The following is a 20,158-nucleotide window of genomic DNA, read 5'->3' as shown; positions in this document are numbered from 1 at the left end:
CCTACAGCAACCATTAGTAATTCATGGCATGCGCCTCTTCCTCTTTGAGGACTTTTCTGTGTACGTGGCGAAATGTAGGAGAGCCTTTAGCGCCATCTGTACATCACTCTTTAAAGCCAACTGCCGATTCCAGCTCCAGTACCCGGCAACCCTACGGGTGTTTCATGCTGATGGGACTATATCTGTCTACAAACGCCAGAGGAGGCAGCTTCTTCCCTTGAACCAGTCCTGTCCTCCTCCTCACAACGCTCCACTTGGACACGGTCGCCTCGCAGTCACTGATCTCGTTCACCCAGAGGGAATCACCGTTCCAGATCGGCCATGAGAGATGACACAGGTTCTCCCGCTCCGAGGGATCAACGCAGACGTCACCGCTCCCCAAGACACGGCCTCGGTGGTGGTCGCCAATCTTCCCCTGACTGAGGAATCCCTCGCCTGCTGTACTACACCTCCGAGGGGCGTATGGACTCCTTCTTGGACATGATCGGGCCTGAAGGCTAATCTCAGGTTTTATGTCTTCTTCAGTGACTTTTAGTAGCATTATTCTTTGGGTTTTTTCTAAATAAGTTTACATGATGCTATTGTTTACTGTCTATCTATAGAGTTCTTCCGGGGGGCTCATTTCTCTCCTTTGGGGGTCCTCGGTGCCCAGTCCTGGAGGGCAGATGACAGAAAGTGGCCGCTGGGGCCTAGTGATAGCAATAACAGTTCCTGGGGCACTTCAGAAATGTTCTTCTCACGGCTGGTGAACAAATAACTTGGGAAGAGTCCATGTGGCATTGATGGGAATGTCCTTACATGCTCAATTTTTGACAAGGGTATTTGAGAACTGTGTGAGGCTCCTCTGGGCTGGCTGGGCCCTGCAAAACCCAGAGTGCACCGTAATCTCTTTTATTATAGACCGAGTTTAGGTTGTATTAGTATAAGTATTCACTTGGATACTGGAATTAGAATAAACCATTTTATTCAATGGTATTAAAAGTTAAGTTTTATATAGCACATCCTGAGCACTTGCCCCCCCCCCCTTGTTGTATATGATTTATGCTGGATGATATATTTGATAACCTATAAGCTCATGTGGTTCCCTTTAAATCTTTACAATGGTAATTATTGATTTCTACATGGACTGAGGCACTATGGGAGGCCTGGAGCACAGGGCCCTAAGAAGGTACTGTAGGGGGCTTATCAGTGCCCTACACTTTCTGGCGGAATTTTTGTTCACATCTGCGTGCAAATCGGCAACACTGGACACAGTTCAGACTGGGGGGGGAGGGTACTTTTCCCATAAGTCGCACACCCGTATCCTGTTCGTAGGACGCCAAAAGTTGTGGTGAGGGTGTGATAAGGGCAGATGGAATTACCCTAGGGGCAGGTGGCATTAACCCCTTGTATTCGTGACGCCAGGGTGTGGTTTTACCTCTACACCACCCGAAGGTATATCGCTGGATCCTGGGCTAGGCACGGGGGCAAATAATGACCCCGACACCAAGTTACGGAACAACGGCAGCTTTACTGACTCAGACAGGTGTAACAGTCTATACAGCTTGGCTAGGCCCAAGGAGGTGATCAGTGACTTCAGAGACCTCAGGGTTCGCTGGGACTTATAGTGGACTTAGACAATTTGATTCAGGGCCACGCTGACTTGAGACAGACTTGACTTGGACTGACTTGACTGAGACTGACTATGACAGACTTTACCCCTTTTGTAGCTTACCAGGTTTTGACTTGGACCTGGGGGGGTAGTGGACTTGTGGATCCGTGGCTGCGTGGTAGACTTTAGGCCTCTTCTGGACTCCAGACACACACCTAGGACTTGACCTCACTGCACTCAGCTAAGCAGGAAAAGAGAGTGAGCTAGCTCCACCCAGGGCTTATATGGGGGAGACTGGAGGGGTCCCATAGGTCACATGACAACAGTTCTTAAAGGTATATAACATTTTATGTACAATGCATTACATAACATAGGCACTTAGGATTTATTATACAAGACACAGGTGCAGGGGGGCTCAGGGGTCACAGAATGGAGTCTTCCTGACAGGACAGCAAGGGTACAGGGGTACAACTCCTGTACTGGGCCACCACACCACAAGATGGGGAACACTGGTCTATTTAGATGTAGTTTACATGTATGTATCTATAGTTATAGGTTATAGCTATAGTGTATACCGCATGGCCAAAAACACGTGCCCCTGTTAATGAGTGAACTTGACCAGGTTCCATTAAGCAACAGCAAGCAGAGATCTTGAAGACGGTGAAAAATTGGAATTAAAATAATATTAGAAAGTTGCGGGAACTTTTTATGATACGGTTACAAGGTTTTAAGAAGGGATATGGGGATAACCTCAAAAATAATTGTTTATCTGTTCGGTCCTCAAGGTTCTGCGCTTCTGCAAACAGGACGCGTTTATGATTCACAAGACGACACGTGGAAGGAAATCACAAGACTATTGTTCCATTGTACCGGTTGTTGTCTTCAAAGTAAAAACAGATTTGCGATATCGTTTGGCATATTGTCAGTGCGGTCGCTGACACATAGAAAGGAGCCGGCTTATTGAGGGTATAGCTGTTTACTGACTAAGAGAAAGGCTAGGAAATAGGCTGATAACAGAGATTATAGCTCACTATACTGCAATACTCAAGCGCAACATGAGGGGGCGCTGTGGTTTCCACTATGGCTGCAGTACCACATTTGACCACTAGGTAATGACTATCAATTCCAAAGGTAGATAAACAACTGCTACCTCTGCACCCCTTATGGCAGTGTTTTCCAAACACTGTGCCTCCAGCTGTTGCAAAACTACAACTCCCTGCATGCCTTTGGTTGTCCAGGCATGCTGGGGGTTGTAGTTTTGCAACAGCTGGAGGTACACTGTTTGGAAAACCCTGCCTTCTAGCAACGATGTCCAACCTGCGGCCCTTCAGCAGTTGCAAAACTACAACTCCTAGCATGCCCAGACAGCCGTTGGCTGTCTGGGCATGCTGGGAGTTGTAGTTTTGCAACAGCTGGAGGGCTTCAGGTTGGAAACCACAGCCCTAAAAAGAATTCCCAACACACTCTGTAGAAATCCATATACCGCACTAGTACAGCGTTCGCCAACCTGCCGTTCTTTGGCTACCAAGGCATGCTGGGAGTTGTAGTTTTTGTAACAGCTGGGGGGGGGGCACATGTTGGCGACCACTGTTATAGAGAGACATATGGAATAAGAGGCACGTTGATGGTGGTTGTTGGAGATACTAAAGGCTGTCAGGGCATGATGGGAGTTGTGGTTTTTCAACAGCTGGAGGCACCTGGTTGGGAAACACTGTGATCCGAAACAAGATAGTAGAAAATGGACATGTCCTTTAAAGGAGTTATCCTTAATTAGGTATAAAAGAAAATAAAAACAGCGCCAAATCTGCTACAAATTAACCCATTCTGGGTGGCACGGATCCACGAGCATATTCCTCACTTAATTTACGTAGTGTGCATGGGCCCTTATTGTGTTACTAGAAAGATTTGATATTTGACAGTGATAATGGCGGCCATATTGGTTATCACCCACCTTTTCCAGATATAGGTCTAAGGCTAAGTTTTCACACAACATATTGGGGGAGATTTATCAAAACCTGTCTACAGAAAAAGTTGCTGAGTTGTCCATAGCAACCAATCAGATTTCTTCTTTCATTTTGCAGAGGCCTTGTTAAAAATGAAAGAAGCAATCTCATTGGTTGCTATGGGCAACTGGGCATTATTCTTAAAAACACCACAAAAATTTGCCCTCTCTATTTACACTATTTTAAAAAATAGTGGGTTTTAGTCTTGGCATTTTTGTTTTTTCCTTTGGCGCTTTTCCCCAATTTTTTCACATTACAAGTCAAGGGATTCTTTCGCCACCTCAAGGATTTCTTATAAAAAATAAAATAAAAAAAAATACGCCACAAAAAATGCCAATGTTACCCACATTGGGGATGATTTATTAAAACCAATGCAAAGGAAAAGTTGACCAGTTGCCCATAGCAACCAATCAGATTACTACTTTCATTTTTCAGAGGCCTGTTTTCAAAATGAAAGAAGTGCTCTGATTGGTTGCTATGGGCAACTGGTCATCATTTCTTCGGCAAAAGGGTGCGTTCCCACCTGGCGTATACGCAGCGTATTTCACGCTGCGCAAAATTTGTGGCAGCAGCAGGAAAGATGCTGCATATTCCACGCTCACTATACACACAGGGCTTTCCGGCGGCAGCCCCATGCATATAGTGAATTTTGGAGGCGGGGCCGTGTGCCGGCGTGACTGTGACACGTGGCTCCGCCTCCGCCGCCGCTGCCGCTGCTGCCACAAATTTCCTGCTGCTGCCGCAAATTTTGAGCAGTATGAAATACGCTGCGTATAAGCCAGGTGGGAACGCACCGTAAATCTCCCCCATTGCCTTGTTCTCTGTGTTTTTCTCTTTCCATAGAAGTCTATGGGAGAAAAAAGAAAAAAAAAACAACCGCCATATCCTCTGCATGCTGTTGCCACTGAGCCCCAAAAACCGCCAAAGAAGAATGAAATGAAAAGACTAAGGGTACATTCCCACACGGCGTATTTGCTGCGTATTTGCTGCTGCGTATTTTATTTTCTATGTTGAAGTCAATGGGTAGAAAAATACGCAGCACCAAATACGCAGCAAATACGCAGCAAAATACGCCGTGTGGGAACGTACCCTAAAAGGAAAAAACACCCGCAGTTTTTATTTTAAGTAGTGTTTGGAATTGGTCAGATTCACATGTCTGGGGAAGCTGGGTGACCCCTGTGGGAGTGATAATGGCGGCCATATTGTAATCGCCTAACTTTTCCAAACTTAAAACATTTACGTACACTACTATAAGGGGGCAGTGGAGTATTAGGGCCCCAGTTCAGCCCCCCCTGCCCCCACTTTTTATTGCGCAGACATCCTGTTCCCCATGCACATTCCATAGCGTGTAAATCGGGGCGGACGTGCCACAATCTGGCTGTGTCCTCTTCGCACGTCTTGTCATTAACTCCGTTCCGCTTCTCACGACCCTGTGATGTTGGAATGGAAGTCATTTTGTCCTAATTGCTGTGTCTATTGGGGGATCCGCACAGTCAGAGCCCCGCAGCAGTACAATCCCTAAACCTAATTCCCCAATTTACACTCATAGACTGGATTAGAAAAAAATAGCCTTCCAAAAAAACAAACAGACCCAAAACAGCGCCACACCTGTCCTCAGGTAGTGTGTGGTATTACAACTCAGCTCCATTCACTTCAATGGAACTAAGCTGCAATATCCTTGTGGATCCGCGCCACCCAGAATGGGTTAATTCTGAGCAGATTTGGCGCTGTTTTTATTTTCTTTTATACCTAATCAAGGATAATTCCTTTAAAGGACATGTCCATTTTCTACTATCTTGTTTCGTAACGCAATGTTTCCCAACCAGGTGCCTCCAGCTGGTGGAAAAACCACAACTCCCATCATGCCCTGACAGCCTTTAGTATCTCCAATAACCACCATCAACGTGCCTCTTATTCCATATGTCTCTCTTTTACAGTGGTTGCCAACATGTGGCCCCCCCAGCTGTTACAAAAACTGCAACTCCCAGCATGCCCTGGTAGCCAAAGAACGGCAGGTTGGCGAACGGTGCTCTAGTGTGGTATATGGATTTCTACAGAGTGTTGGGAAAATTTTTTAGGGCTGTGGTTTCCAACCTGAAGCCCTCCAGCTGTTGCAAAACTACAACTCCCAGCATGCCCAGACAGCCAACGGCTGTCTGGGCATGCTAGGAGTTGTAGTTTTGCAACTGCTGAAGGGCCGCAGGTTGGACACCATTGCTATAAGGCAGGGTTTTCCAAACAGTGTGGTAATCGCCTAACTTTTCCAAACATAAAACATTTACTTATACTACTATAAGGGGGCAGTGGAGTATTAGGGCCCCAGTTAAGACTGGATTAGAAAAAAATTGCGTTCCAAAAAATAAAAATATATATATTTTTTTAAACAGCGCCACCCCTGTCCTCAGGTTGGGTGTGGTATTACAACTCAGCTCCATTCACTTCAATGGAACTAGGCTGCAATATCGCACACAACCTGAGGACAAGGGTGGCGCTGTTTCTTGAAGGAAGCAATACATTTTATTTCATCCTGGATAACGCCTCTAAATCCCGGCAAAGAGAAAACCTACAGAAGAGCCACAATGTTATTCTTGATTCAGTGACAGCTATTGCTCTGTTACTTGTTGGATTCCGACTTTCGCAAAACTACAACTCCCAGCATGCCCAGCCAGCTGCATTCACTTCAGGACAGCGATCTCCAGCCTGCGTCTCCTGTGCTGTTGCAAAACTACAACACCCATCATGCCCTACATCTGACTAGACCAGTGTGGCGCCCTGGCTGTTGCAAAACTACATCTCCCAGCATGCCCAGCCAGCTGCATTCCCTGGTCTAAGTCAGTGATCTGCAAACTTTAGACCAGTGGTCTCCAACCTGCGGACCTCCAGATGTTGCAAAACTACAACTCCCAGCATGCCCGGACAGCCTTTTGGCTGTCCGGGCATGCTGAGAGTTGTAGTTTTGCAACATCTGGAGGTCCGCAGGTTGGAGACCACTGGTGGGAGTTGTAGTTTTGCAACATCTGGAGGTCCGCAGGTTGGAGACCACTGCTGGGAGTTGTAGTTTTGCAACATCTGGAGGTCCGCAGGTTGGAGACCACTGGTGGGAGTTGTAGTTTTGCAACATCTGGAGGTCCGCAGGTTGGAGACCACTGCTTAAGGCTGGGTTCACATTACTTTTTCCCCATACTGTTTTCAATCCGTTTTTCTAAAGAAAACCGTATGGCAAAAAAAAACGGATGGAACTGTATGGAAAAAAAGTAAACAGTATGCGTTTTTAAACCGTATACTGTTTTTAAAAGTGCATACAGTTCCGTCAGTTTTTTTTTTTTTTTTTAAACATACGTTTTTGAAAATGTTGTCAATTTTCAATGGGAGGGGACTTAAGTGGGGACTTTAGGATGCAAATGCGCATGTGCAAAGTAAAAACCGTATACATGTGCGTTTCCCATTGATGTCCATGTTAAAAAAAAAAACGTATACGGTTGCAGTACAGTATTTATACCGGAGACAAAACCGTGGTCAACTACGGTTTTGAGTACGGGAGAAAACCATATTGCAAGCAAACCGTACGCAACCGGATGCATACGCTTTTCAATTATTTGTCTATGTATACGGTTTTCAATACGGTTCCATACGTTTTCAATAATTAAAATGTATACGGGAAACGTACTTGAAAAACGTGGTGTGAACCCACCCTTAGACCTACAGCTGTTGCAAAACTACAAATCCCAGCATGCCCGGACAGCCAACGGCTGGCAGGAATTGTAGTTTTGAGACAGCTGGAGGTCCACAGTTTGGAGACCACTGGACTATGCCCTATCAGCTGTTGCAGAACTACAACCCCCAGCATGCCATGATCGCTGCATTCACTTCAAGGCAGTGCTCACCCACCTGTGGATTTCCAGCTATTGCAAAACTACAACTCCCAGCATGCTCTGACAGCTGTATTTCCTGGTCTAGGTCAATGGTCTGCAAACTTTGGACCTCCAGCTGTTGCAATCTAAAACTTCGGGCATGCCCAGACAGGTGTTGGCTCTCTGGGCATGCTGGGAATTGTAGTTTTACAACAGCTGGGTGTTCACAATTTGGAGACCACTGGACTAGGGTCTGTATTCACTTTGGGGACAATTAAAGGGGTACTCCCGTGGAAAACTTTTTTTTAAATCAACTGGTGCCAGAAAGTTAAACAGATTTTTACATTTCTTCTATTAAAAAAATCTTAATCCTTCCAGTACTTTTTAGGGGCTGTATACTACAGAGGAAATGTTTTTCTTTTTGTCACGACCACAGTGCTCTCTGCTGACCTCTGCTGTCCATTTTAGGAACTGTCCAGAGCAGCATATGTTTACTATGGGGATTTACTCCTCCTCTGGACAGTTCCTAAAATGGACAGCAGAGGTCAGCAAAGAGCGCTGTGCTCGTGACATAAGAGAAACCCAAAAAGAAAAGCATTTCCTCTGTAGTATACAGCCCCCCAAAAAGTACTGGAAGGATTAAGATTTTTTAATAGAAGTAATTTACACATCTGTTTAACTTTCTGGCACCAGTTGATTTAACAAAAATAAAATAAAAAATAATATTTCCACGGGAGTACCCCTTTAACCCCCAATCTGTGCCCTTTCAGGTGTTGCAAAACTGAGACTCCCATCATACCCTAGATCTGACTAGACCAAGTGTTCCCCAACCTGTGACATTCTAGCTGTTGCAGAACTACAACTCCCAGCATGCCGCGTTAGCTGCATTCACCTGTCTAGGGGGAGGGACACTGCATTGTTCTCCAACCTGTGGCTCTCCAGCTGTTGCAGAACTTCTACTCCCATCATGCTCTCTGACAAGGCATGGGCATGCTGGGAGTCGTAGTTCTCCATCTAGAGACCCATAGTGTAATAATAAGAACCGATTGGACCCCTCAATTTGCTAAGGGAGGATTCCCCCCACCCCCCCTACCAGGAAGACAAAAAACTTCTCCCAGAAGACTACATCTCCCACAATTCTTTGCGCCGCTCCCCGTTGCGCATGCGCGATGAATCTCGGCTGCCCGGATTGCCCGTCGAGAAAGAGAGAGAGCGAGAGCGGGGGTCAGGATCCGGCGCCTGTGATTGGCTGAGCCGCACGTCAATCACGGTCCGGGCTGGATCAAGTTGCCCGGCCGCTTGTGTGTGTGAGTGAGCGCTGGATGCGGCGGTTGTGAGTGCGAGCTCCGGCGCCGGACAAGATGATGAAGTTTCGCTTCAGGCGGCAGGGGCACGACCCCCAGAGGGAGAAGATCAAGCAGGAGCTGTTCAGCTTCAACAAGGTAATGGTGCCCCCTCATAGGGAGTGCTGGGGGGCCCCTAGTGTGCATAGGGGGTGCAGTCATCCCTGTGCTGCATAGTAAACATGGGGGACGTTATAGTGCAGTGGTCTCCAACCCGCGGACCTCCAGATGTTGCAAAACTACAACTCCCAGCATGCGCGGACAGCCGTTGGCTGTCCGGGCATGCTGGGAGTTGTAGTTTTGCAACACTGTAGTTTTGCAACGCTGTAAAATTGGATAAGACATTTGGGGGCAGGTGTGGCCCCCATTATACATGGTCAGGTTAGCTGCTTGGTTTAGTGGAACCTAAATAAGTTGCCTCCTAACCGTGGACCTCCAGATATTGAAAAACTACAACTCCCAGCATGCCCAGACAGCCAATGGTTGGGAGTTTTAGTTTTGTCATATCTGGAGGCCCGCAGTATGGGGACCACTGATTTGGGGGCTTCTTGGATGCTCTAATATCTTGTAGTATATGATATAAATGTCACCTGCATTTTAATTTTATTCCACCTCGAACCTGGATAGAGAATGTATATGGTAGAGGAGCAACAATACATCCAGTGTTATACTGCAGAGCTGCACTCACTATTCTGCTGGTGAGGTCACTGTGTACATACATTACTGATCCTGAGTTATATCCTGTATTATACTCCAGAGCTGTACTCACTATTCTGCTGGTGAGGTCACTGTGTACATACATTACATTACTTATCCTGTACTGATCCTGAGTTATATCCTGTATTATACTCCAGAGCTGCACTCACTATTCTGCTGGTGAGGTCACTGTGTACATACATTACATTACTTATCCTGTACTGATCCTGAGTTATATCCTGTATTATACTCCAGAGCTGTACTCACTATTCTGCTGGTGAGGTCACTGTGTACATACATTACATTACTTATCCTGTACTGATCCTGAGTTATATCCTGTATTATACTCCAGAGCTGTACTCACTATTCTGCTGGTGAGGTCACTGTGTACATACATTACATTACTTATCCTGTACTGATCCTGAGTTATATCCTGTATTGTACTCCAGAACTGTACTCACTATTCTGCTGGTGAGGTCACTGTGTACATACATTACATTACTTATCCTGTACTGATCCTGAGTTATATCCTGTATTGTACTCCAGAGCTGTACTCACTATTCTGCTGGTGAGGTCACTGTGTACATACATTACATTACTTATCCTGTACTGATCCTGAGTTATATCCTGTATTGTACTCCAGAGCTGTACTCACTATTCTGCTGGTGGGGTCACTGTGTACATTACATTATTTTTGCAAATTTTTTTTTTTCTTCTGATTTTGTAGCAGAATAGTGAGTGCAGCTCTGGAGTATAATATGGGATATAACTCAGGATCAGTAATGTACATATACAGTGACCCCCACCAGCAGAATAGTGAGTACAGCTCTGGAGTATAATACAGGATATAACTCAGGATCAGTACAGGATAAGTAATGTAATGTATGTACACAGTGACCTCACCAGCAGAATAGTGAGTGCAGCTCTGGAGTATAATACAGGATATAACTCAGGATCAGTACAGGATAAGTAATGTAATGTATGTACACAGTGACCTCACCAGCAGAATAGTGAGTGCAGCTCTGGAGTATAATACAGGATATAATGCAGGATCAGTACAGGATAAGTAATGTAATGTATGTACACAGTGACCTCACCAGCAGAATAGTGAGTACAGCCCTGGAGTATAATACAGGATATAATGCAGGATCAGTACAGGATAAGTAATGTATGTACTCAGTGACCCAGCAGAATAGTGAGTGCAGCGGTTCAGTGCGTTTTTATAGGATAAGAACAAATACATAACGGATATTAATGATGCCGAACAGCTTAAATGGGCACGGTCATCTAGGAAAAACTCTTGATATGCAATAGACAATATCAAAAGGTTTTTATTGGTCAAGGTCTGAGTGTTCGGACCCCGACCGATCATGAGTCTGTAGAAGAAGCTCTTGTCATGTTCTTTCCTGGCACAGTGTCACGTGACCTGGGGGAACTTGCAGTGCAAGTCTATGGGGCTTTCCAGGTCGTGTAGGTGCGCTTTAATCTGTTGACTTAACATTATTTAAAAAAATAAATAAATACTGTTTGTATTTATTTTGTGTATATGTGTGTTTTTGTTTTTTTATGCAACAACATAGCTAACTACCCTTTTGCATAACAGCAAAAAAACCCTGAGGAAGGTATGTGACTTTTACATGGTGGGTGTCAGTCACCTTTTGGGTGCTGGACGCTTGAGGTCAGGATCAGACCTCATGACTGGTGGTGAACAGGTGGAATGTGAAGGAACACACGTGTCTCAAGAATATATATAAAGATGGGGAATGTGGTCAAAGCTGTAATGAGCCGCTGCCAGGAGGGGAAGGAGCACTTACCGCTGGTGGGTACAGCAGGGCCTGAGGTTGCAGCTCAAGAAAATGCAGAATGTGCTCAGTGTTTCTGAACCAGCTGTTGCAAAACTACAACTCCCAGCATGCCCGGACAGCCGTTGGCTGTCCGGGTATGCTGGGAGTTGTAGTTTTGCAGTAGCTGGTTGGAAAACGCTGATCTAATTGAGAGAAAAGATCCTGTCGGTGCCCACTCCAGCAGATCCGCTGCCTGACCCCCGAATCTGTAGATCCGCCGCTGTAACAGGACACACTGGTATCTGAGTTGATCAACTGCACAAATCCTTCTCCTTCGCTGGTGTTTTGTCACAGTGTGTCAGTCTGAAGCACATTTTCTGTAGTTCAGCTGACTGGATACAATTGTATCCAAATGCCTGTTGGGTGTAAATAACTTTCCACTGACTGCAAGCAGAGATCTTAAATGCAGGGGTCTTCTGGCCACGGCAAATGTACATTATGTACGTACCTAGCGTGCACAAATAGAGAGAGCGGTTCAGATGACCATGTAGGATTGATTCTCTGGGGATCCGATTGATTTGTTTTGGCGGAACGTCAATACGGTGATGTACAAACACTGGAGTCCCTGTGTACATACATTACTGATCCTGAGTTATATCCTGTATTATACCCCAGAGCTGTACTCACTATTCTGCTGGTGAGGTCACTGTGTACATACATTACATTACTTATCCTGTACTGATCCTGAGTTATATCCTGTATTATACTCCAGAGCTGTACTCACTATTCTGCTGGTGAGGTCACTGTGTACATACATTACATTACTTATCCTGTACTGATCCTGAGTTATATCCTGTATTATACCCCAGAGCTGTACTCACTATTCTGCTGGTGAGGTCACTGTGTACATACATTACATTACTTATCCTGTACTGATCCTGAGTTATATCCTGTATTATACCCCAGAGCTGCACTCACTATTCTGCTGGTGGGATCACTGTATACATACAAATAGGATATAACTCATGATAAGTAATGTACATATACAGAGATCCTACCAGCAGAATAGTGAGTACAGCTCTGGAGTATAATACAGGATATAACTCAGGATCAGTACAGGATAAGTAATGTAATGTATGTACACAGTGACCTCACCAGCAGAATAGTGAGTACAGCTCTGGAGTATAATACAGGATATAACTCAGGATCAGTATGGGATAAGTAATGTAATGTATGTACACAGTGACCTCACCAGCAGAATAGTGAGTGCAGCTCTGGAGTATAATACAGGATATAACTCAGGATCAGTACAGGATAAGTAATGTAATGTATGTACACAGTGACCTCACCAGCAGAATAGTGAGTACAGCTCTGGAGTATAATACAGGATATAACTCAGGATCAGTACAGGATAAGTAATGTAATGTATGTACACAGTGACCTCACCAGCAGAATAGTGAGTACAGCTCTGGAGTATAATACAGGATATAACTCAGGATCAGTACAGGATAAGTAATGTAATGTATGTACACAGTGACCTCACCAGCAGAATAGTGAGTACAGCTCTGGAGTATAATACAGGATATAACTCAGGATCAGTACAGGATAAGTAATGTATGTACTCGGTGACCCAGCAGAATAGTGAGTGCAGCTCGAGTATAATACAGGATATGTAATGTATGGACAATGTTAGAGTCTATATATTTTAATGATATATAATTTGTGTCCTGGCGGTTTGTGACATTCCCGGTGCTCTCTGGTGACTATCCGCACCGTATGGCATCCTGTCTTGCCGGGGGATTTATTCCTGCGTCATCTTATTGTGTCCCTAATGAGAGGTGACACTGACCCGACTGTCTGCCCGGCTCATTCACTGGATCTGGGGCATGCGGCGTTTGTGCCCCATATGACTGCCGGATGTGCCGGCCCAAACGTGAGTCTAATGACCTGAACTAACTGCATCATAAACACCTCAGGGATGACTACTGCACGGCTTTTATTATTGGTTATATCTGTTTCTCAGAAATCTGGGTGACGAATCGCTTAACACGACCTATTGTCCATTCGGGAGTCTGGGAAAGCTAGGTGACCATTCCTATAGGTCTCCCAGGCTGCCGAAGGCTGTCCGGGCATGCTGGGAGTTGTAGTTTTGCAACAGCTAGAGGCAGTCTGGTTGGGGAATGCTGCTCTGGGGGTCCTAAATGTTAATTCCCTAATGCTGGCAGTTGTAGTTTTGCAACAGCTGGAGGTGTCCTGGTTGGGGAAACACTTATGTAGTGATTCATCAGCTGTATGTTTGGGGGTTTGGGGACCCCCTAATCTGTAGTCTTGAGTCAGGGCAGATGCCGGGGAGGGTGGGCTCCATATACGTCCCATGACTCCACAGCTGCAAGACATTATTCCATAAAATTCCAAATCCTCTATCAGCCGCACCGAAATACTTCACCAATATCCTGATTAACTTGTGCACTGCCAGAGGTGGCCCCCCAGGGACCCAGCACGGGCCCCGTTCCCTGGCATGCAGCTCTGGTGGCCTCCCTTCTGCTCACTCTCTCCCTCGCCCCTGATTAGAATCCCTATTTTTTTTTTTTTCTTTTCCTCCTTCCCATAGTCCTGGGTGCAGCAGCTGGATCCCTCCTACACACTCAGCTGAGTGCCACTTCCCTGACTCAGCCTGAGAGTAGACTCAGTGCTGTAATAGATCTTGTCAGGCAGCTGGGAGGCCGAAGTCCTCCTATACAATGAGCTCGTAAACAAAGCCGCCTCCTCTCCACACGTCTTACAGGATCAAATCCGGGCGCAGCTGGGAATAACCACCTGATACATCCGAATTATTATTCCTATATACAAGAATATAACTACTATAATACTACCTCCTATATACAAGAATATAACTACTATAATACTACCTCCTATATACAAGAATATAACTACTATAATACTGCTCCTATATACAAGAATATAACTACTATAATACTGCTCCTATATACAAGAATATAACTACTATAATACTGCTCCTATATACAAGAATATAACTACTATAATACTGCTCCTATATACAGGAATATAACTGCTATAATACTGCTCCTATATACAAGAACATAACTACTATAATACTGCCCTCTATATACAAGAACATAACTACTATAATACTGCCCTCTATATACAAGAATATAACTACTATAATACTGCTCCTATATACAGGAATATAACTGCTATAATACTGCTCCTATATACAAGAACATAACTACTATAATACTGCCCTCTATATACAAGAATATAACTACTATAATACTGCTCCTATATACAAGAATATAACTACTATAATACTGCTCCTATATACAAGAATATAACTACTATAATACTGCTCCTATATACAAGAATATAACTACTATAATACTGCCCCTATACAAAGAATATAACTACTATAATACTGCTCCTATATACAAGAATATAACTACTATAATACTGCTCCTATATACAAGAATATAACTACTATAATACTGCCCTCTATATACAAGAATATAACTACTATAATACTGCTCCCTATGTACAAGAATATAACTACTATAATACTACCTCCTATATACAAGAATATAACTACTATAATACTGCTCCTATATACAAGAATATATCTGCTATAATACTGCTCCTATATACAAGAATATAACTACTATAATACTGCTCCTATATACAAGAATATAACTACTATAATACTGCTCCTATATACAAGAATATAACTACTATAATACTGCTCCTATATACAAGAATATAACTACTATAATACTACCTCCTATATACAAGAATATAACTACTATAATACCGCCCCTGTGTACAGGAATCTCCTCTGTATCACCGCCCTGGTGTCATTTTGTTTTGCTCCGAACCTTCTCGCATTATACAAGTTCTCGTGAATTATTGAAGGTTTTCTCGCTCCTCTCGGCATTATATATGTATGACCTCCTCGCTGGCAGCGTTTGTGTTTAGAAAAACGGTTGTACAGCCGGAATCCGTAGATCTGTATATGTGACTGATCTGTCCTCCCGTTTGGTGCCGAGACCCTTATTCAAATCCTAAAATAAACACTGGATTTTGGATGATCGCGCTTAAAGGGACACTCCGCCTGAGCGTACTTTTTTTTTTTTTTCTCTCTCTCTCTCGCTGCACACATTGGTGGTATACTTGGTGACGTAAATTACATTGTCTGGTTCTTAAACGGATCAAGTTCGCCATCTGGATCAGCCGATGAACTGAGAGTTGCAAAACTACAACTCCCAGCATGCACTGACAGTTTTCGTATATTATGAGGTTTTTGTGCCTCATTTGCCCCCAACTTTTCTTTTTTTTTTTTTTTTTTTTTTTTTTTTAGTACTGCTTTCTAGATCAGTGTGCCTCTAGCTGTTGCAAAACTACAACTCCCAGCATGCCCGGACAGCCGAAGGCTGTCCGGGCATGCTGGGAGTTGTAATTTTACAACAGCTAGAGGCAGTCTGTTTGAGGAATACTACTCTGGGGGTCCTAAATGTTTCCTAATGGAGCCTTTGCAGTGGGATGCCATAAAACATTCCCATCATGACCAGTCTATCCAGACTTTCTTTCCAGCTTCTTAAAGGGGTACTCCATTGAAACATTATATTTTTATTTATTTATTTATTTTATTATTATTATTTTTTTCAAATCAAAAATCAACCTGTGCCAGAAACTTAAAGAGACTTGTAAATTACTTCTATTTAAAAATCTTAATCCTTCCAGTACTTATCAGCTGCTGTATGTTCCAGAGGAAGTTCTTTTCTTTTTGATTTTCCTTACTGTCTGACCACAGTGCTCTCTGCTGACACCTCTGTCAGTGTCAGGAACTGTCCAGAGTACAAGCAAATCCCCATAGCAAACCTCTCCTTCTCCATACAGTTCCTAAAATGGACAGAGGTGTCAGCAGAGAGCACTGTGGTCAGACAGAAAGGAAATTCGAAAAGAACTTCCTCTGTAGTATACAGCTGATAAGTACTGGAAGGATTAAGATTTTTTAAATAGAAGTCATTTACACATCTGTTTCACTTTCTTGCACCTGTTGATTTGAAGAAAAAGTTTTTCAGTGGAGTACCCCTTTAAGTCCTTCTACACGGTGCAGGATTGACTGTTTATGGCAGACCGGGCCTGCTGGGAGTTGTAGTTTTGTAATAGCTGGAGGCACACTATTTGGGAAACCATCGTTCTATGCACACTGCTGTGCAGCTAGTCATGTCTGGACTGGAGCAGCAAAATAACTACCCACATGTTGCAAAACTACAACTCCCAGCATGCACTGAGAAATCAGGATTAAAAAGGTGGTGATTGAATGAGGCGCCAAAACCGCAGTCATCCGCGAACTGTCAGTGCATGCTGGGAGTTGTAGTTTTGCAATAGGTGGGCAGTTGTTTGGCTGCTCCACATGTCGAAATGATCCCTTTTTAAACCCAGACAGCAGAACGTACATCCCCCAAATATTCAGCATGAGATACTGACCGTTAAAGAAAGGGTTAAAAAGAAAATACAACAAGAATGGACGGACGGCCACCAGGCCCGGACATGGAGACTCTGCAGGACAAGCTCCACAGACATGACTAGTTGCACAACACATAGAACAGTGGTTTCCCAAACAGTGTGTCTCCAGCTGTTGAAAAACTTCAACTCCCAGCATGCCCGGACAGCCAAGGGCTGTAGTTTTGTAACAGCTGGAGGGACATTGTTTGGGGAAAGCAGGATTAAAAAGGCAGAGATCGAATCAGGCGCCCAAAATCGCAAGCAGTGTGCTGTTGCAAGACTGCAGCCTTCGGCTGGCCGGGCATGTTTGGAGTTGTTGTTTTTGCAACAGCTGGAGGCACGCTGTTTAGGAAAACTGTTTTATGCATTGTGCTGTGCATCTAGTCATGTCTGTGGTGCTTGTACTGCCGAATCTCCATGTCCGGGCCTGGTGGCCGTTCATCCATCCTTGTTGGATTTTCATTTTAACCCTTTCTTTAACAGTTTCTTTAAATAGTTTTGCAACAGCTGGAGGCACACTGCTTGGATAAACACTGTTCTAGGTGTATGGGGGTCCCAGGTTGATGTCGCAACTCGTAAGGTCTGTGGAGTCTTGTCCTGCTGAGTCTGCGTGTCCAGGCCTGGTGGTCATCCATCCATCCATCCATCCATAGCTCTACTGTTGTATTTCGTTTTTCTTTTAACCCTTCCCAGCCCATATAAAGCAGGTTGCCATCCTTTGGTTGGCGTTTAAGTGGTTAAACCTTAAAAGGCTACCTCCAGTCATTGAGCAGAGGCCCCTGCTCCCGGGGTGGCATTGTGATGGGGTCCCTCTGATCTCACCCTCCTTTCTATGGCTGCTGCTGGAGTACTGACCCCCTCCTCCTCCTCCCCACCGTCCCCTCCTCTTTGGGGTATTGTGCACTTTTTCTATAGAAGACAAAAGCCCCATTTTTCCTGCCGTCCTGGATTAGATGCTCTACGGGAACAATGGTCGGCCCTAAACATCTCCCAACCCCCCCCCCCCCCCCCATTTTTTCTGGATGCTGCAGATTTGTATAGTTGGCAGGAGAAGTTGGTTGGTTTGGGGGGGGGGGGGGGGGATTTTTATTTATTTATTTTATTTTTTTATGGAAACTTCCGCTGCTTGTTTTTGCTTTTCCTAGATGCTGCATGTCCTATATGATCTATATACATCCTCGCTTGCTTCTCACCCCTCCCCCCCCCCCCCCCCCCCTTGGTATCCGCAGCCTGCATTGTATGGATGCTGCTGTTTTTACTTTAAACTTCCTTGACCAAGCCTTAAATTCTTTTTAAGAAATTCCGCCCCCCCTTTGGGACCACCGGAGACGACCAGCTGTTTGGTTGTCTTAGGATCTGTAGTGAAGATCGGCGCTATAGAGCGGTGTGTTCGCCAACCTGCGGCTCTCTGGCGGTTGCAGAACTACAACTCCCAGCATGCTGGGAGTTGTAGTTTTGCAACAGCTACAGAGCTGCAGGCTGGAGAACTTTGCTATGGGACATCTTGCGCCTCTTCACTGCAAGTCCCAGTTTGGCCTAAGCATGCTGGGAGTTGTAGTTTTGCAACACAATTTTTCTAAAGTCCTATGGTAACCTGTGTCTCTCTAGTTGCAAGACTACAACCCCCAGCATGCCCAGCCAGTCATGAAAGTTGTCATTTTTGCTGGCGCGCCACAGGTTGTAATGCTGTCACAGGACTACAACGGCTGTCGGGGCATGCTGGGAGTTGTAGTTTTGCAGCAGCTGCAGAGCCGCATATTGGAAGACGTTGCTATGGAACATCTTAGGTCTCTGCAGTACAAATCCCAGCTTGGCCTAGGCATGCTGGGAGTTGTAGTTTTGCAATGGCTAAAGATTGGGTAACACTGCTCTGCCTAGCTGCAGAACTAAAACTCCCAGCATGCCCAGCCAGTGAGAAAATATGCAGTTTTGCAACTGCTGTTGAGTCTCCGGTTGTAATACTGTTATAGGACTACAACTTCCAGCATCCCCTGACAGGGAAAGTCTATCGGGGGTATACTGAGAGTTGTAGTTCTGCAACAGCTGGAGGCACACTGGTTAAGAAACACTGCCTTATAGTGTTCCAACAGATTGGAAAACATTGGTATAAGGCAGTGTTTCCCAACCAGGGTGCCTTCAGCTGTTGCAGAACTACAACTCCCAGCATGCCCAGACAGCCTTTCCCTGTAAGGGCATGCTGGGAGTCAGTGTTACAACAGGTTGGAGAACATTGGTATGAATGTTCTCCAACCTGTTGTAACACTGACTCCCAGCATGCACTTACAGGGAAAGGCTGTCTGGGCATACTGGGAGTTGTAGTTCTGCAACAGCTGGAGGCACCCTGGTTGGGAAACACTGCCTTATACCAATGTTCTCCAATCTGTTGGAACACTATATAAGGCAGTGTTTCTTAACCAGTGTGCCTCCAGCTGTTTCAAAACTACGACTCCCAGCATGCCCAGGTCTTTACTGCAGTTCGATGATCTCTTTGCATGGTGTAATGGTGATTTGCCGCAGACTATCTCACCGTGACCTCATGTTTGCTCCCGGGATGGAGTCTGCAGGTTCTGACAGATGTTTATACCGCGTTTTATCTATTATACATCACCGGGTGATCTTTGCATTAAAGCGACAGCACAGCAGCCTATGTTTCCATTCAGTTTTTCGCGATCCTGTAGTCATGTGACATGGCGGGTACATACACGTAACCGTGCTATAATGGTGACCGTTTATATTTAGCCTCTGTTCTGTGTTTTCATGTCAGGAGGTGACGGAGGTGTCTGGCAGCAGCATATTCTCTCCTCATTGAGAACCATGCACGTGTATGGGAGGGTTAGCCGGTGACAGTCTATTATGGGCGCCTTATGATCCAGGTCTGCTGTAGCCTCGAGGCCGTCACCTCCCTAAATGAGAGTGTTTGGGATGATGCTGACTACAATATGTCCAGACTATTACTCACTTCCTCTTATCTGTGTCTGGAAACATCACACGCTGCTGGTTTATAATGGTCACAGGTGCCCAAGACAAGGGCTGTATGGACGGGGAGGGTAGCCCTGGTATGGGCACTGGGAGGGTAGCACCTGATATGGATGGAGAGGGTTGTCGCTAGTATGGACTGGGAGGGTAACCCTGGTATGGGCACTGGGAGGGTAGCACCTGATATGGATGGAGAGGGTTGTCGCTAGTATGGACTGGGAGGGTAACCCTGGTATGGGCACTGGGAGGGTAGCACCTGATATGGATGGAGAGGGTTGGCACAGTTGTCGCTAGTATGGGTGGGCACAGGATGGGTAGCTGCTGGTATAAAAGGGAATGGTGGGAAATGGGAGCATAGTCGATGCTATGGATAGGGCTGGTGGGCACTGGGAGT

At 45.1% G+C, this 20,158-nt stretch overlaps 1 protein-coding gene across 1 annotated transcript in view; it reads left to right on the top strand.

Annotated features, from left to right (window-relative positions):
- The first annotated feature begins 8,669 nt into the window (after positions 1 to 8,669).
- LLGL1 (LLGL scribble cell polarity complex component 1) overlaps positions 8,670 to 20,158 on the top strand; it is a 65,678-nt gene continuing 54,189 nt past the window's right edge. Inside the window, 1 exon segment of the mRNA XM_056535540.1 lies at positions 8,670 to 8,887. Coding sequence (XP_056391515.1) covers positions 8,807 to 8,887 — 81 coding nt within the window. The 5' untranslated portion in view covers positions 8,670 to 8,806.

The sequence above is a fragment of the Hyla sarda genome, chromosome 8 (assembly GCF_029499605.1).
Source record: "Hyla sarda isolate aHylSar1 chromosome 8, aHylSar1.hap1, whole genome shotgun sequence".
In the NCBI taxonomy this organism is placed as follows: Eukaryota; Metazoa; Chordata; class Amphibia; order Anura; family Hylidae; genus Hyla; species Hyla sarda.
Note: the sequence above shows the minus strand (reverse complement) of the source record. Positions and strands in the feature narration are given on the sequence as shown.